Raw genomic sequence first — 1,845 nt, 5'->3', positions numbered from 1 at the left:
TGGAGCAGCCTTTTTTTTTTTCCTCCTGCTGCTTCTTTACAGCATCCCGCTACTTTAAATGAAGTGTTAAACTCGGGAGCTAGTTTGACAGGAGCTTCGCGAATGTAATCATCAGCCCCATCGCACGCGAAACGAGTTTCAGAGCGGCATCTCCGGAGGGAGGCAGCCAGAAACGGCGGCAGCAGCAGCAGCAGCAGCAGCAGCAGGCAGCACCCGCAACGCCGGCCCGGGGACCCGCGCGGGCCGTGCCCGGACGGCACGCTCGGACCCGGCCGCAGAGCGGGGCCGCGAGAGCCCGTCCGCAGCACAGCGACGCGCCTTCCCGGCCCCTTCACGAGCCGGTGCGGGACCAAGGGGACGAACCAGAGCCCCTGCGGCCAGACCCTGCACCCAGACCCGCTTCGGCAGCCTCACCCGGCACAGGCTGCGCAGCCCGGCGCCGGCGACCGCGGCCCGCGAAACGCCTCCGCGCCGCAGCTCAGCGCCTGCTACGTGGCCAGCCGCGCAAATCGGGGCTCCGTCACCGCCAAGGCCTGGGCTGCCCGCGGCGGCCGGGCCGGGCCGAGAAACCTGCCTGCAAGGTGGGGGTGCGGCGTGCAAGAGGAGATGCAAACCGCCCGCCGCCGAGAGGGAAAAACGCTAATTATTGCCATTCTGCCGACAGGAAACGGAGCTACAGAGCTTAAACCGCTCGTGCAACSGCACTGAGGGAATCAAGAGTTCAAAACCAGCCGGTAACGGAGTCCCGGTCTCACTTATCACCGGCAGCACGGACAATTCCTGCTCCACGTCGCCTGCACGCCCGGAGAGCCGGCCGGCAGAAACGGGACGCCTCTGACGCGGCCGCAGCCCTTCGTCTGCCCGCCGCGAGCGGCGACCCGGGCTCCCGCCGCTTCCCCCGCGCGGCCCGGGGAGGGAGCCGGGCACGGCACGCCGCGGAGCCGAGGGCTGCTGCTGTCGTGGAGCCCGCGCGGCAGGCTTCCGCGTGGGAAAGAAAACCGTTCGCGCCTCGGTCGGGAAGCACAGTTACGCGYTCATAAAGCGCTACGCCATGCTGATTTTTTTTCAAATCGGGATCTAATAAATTATCACAGATTATGAAGGAACCGACGTGTCATAACCTGCTGTCCRTGGCAGCGCATTACTTGCAATAAGCATCTATTGCACTTGGTGTTGACGTGCGTATTAGCAYGGTGCTCTCCTACCTGCAGGTCCAGCATTCTCCCAGTATCACTAACCATCAACGGCACTGAAGATTAACTGCAACTGAAAACCTCACAAAAAACTTTACTAAAGGCAAAACACCATCTCTGGAAGCATCCCTTCTGTGAGGTCCTTCTAATAACTAGAGTCTGTATCCTTGAGTGGAGAGRGGCAGGATCGCRCATCCCCTCGCGAGGTCRCGATTTACCGGATCGGCTCGTTGCRCGCGGCTTTTCCCCCTCGGTTTTGTTTCTGAAACCCGAGCAGCCCAGCCGCGAGCCGCAGGCGCCCTGACGCCTTGCCGGASGGTCCGACCCGCTCTCTTTCGGAGGGAAGCGGGGAGCACGGCGCAGGGCAGCCGCCTCACCTGTGTGGGAGCGCAGGTGCCTCTTGAGGGCCGTGTGGCTGGGGAAGGTGCGGTTGCACTCGCTGCAGATGTAGCTGCGCACCCCGGCGTGCACCTCCATGTGCTGCTGCAGCGCCGTCTGCGTCTGGAAGCGCTTGCCGCACAGCAGGCAGAAAACGGCCACGTCCGTACCTGGCGAGAGAGGGAGAAAGGCGCCTGAGCCCTGCCGCCGGCGCGGAGCCGCTGCAAGGGGAGCGGCGCCCGGCCGTGCCCCGGCGGCGGGGCCAGCGGCGCCT

The 1,845-nt window shown here is 64.6% G+C and overlaps 1 protein-coding gene across 1 annotated transcript in view; it reads right to left on the bottom strand.

Moving 5' to 3' along the window:
- LOC146596895 (uncharacterized) overlaps positions 1-1,845 on the bottom strand; it is a 23,284-nt gene that overhangs the window by 2,129 nt on the left and 19,310 nt on the right. The window contains exon 3 of the mRNA XM_085303123.1: positions 1,571-1,741. Within this exon, the coding sequence (XP_085159249.1) occupies positions 1,571-1,670 (100 nt within the window). The 5' untranslated portion in view covers positions 1,671-1,741. The remainder of the gene's footprint in view (positions 1-1,570; positions 1,742-1,845) is intronic.

The sequence above is a fragment of the Rhea americana genome, unplaced genomic scaffold (assembly GCF_003343005.1).
Source record: "Rhea americana isolate MKP2758 unplaced genomic scaffold, rheAme1 scaffold_197, whole genome shotgun sequence".
Lineage (NCBI taxonomy): Eukaryota > Metazoa > Chordata > Aves > Rheiformes > Rheidae > Rhea > Rhea americana.
The sequence above is the reverse complement of the archived record's forward strand: the minus strand, read 5'-3'. Positions and strand labels throughout refer to the sequence as shown.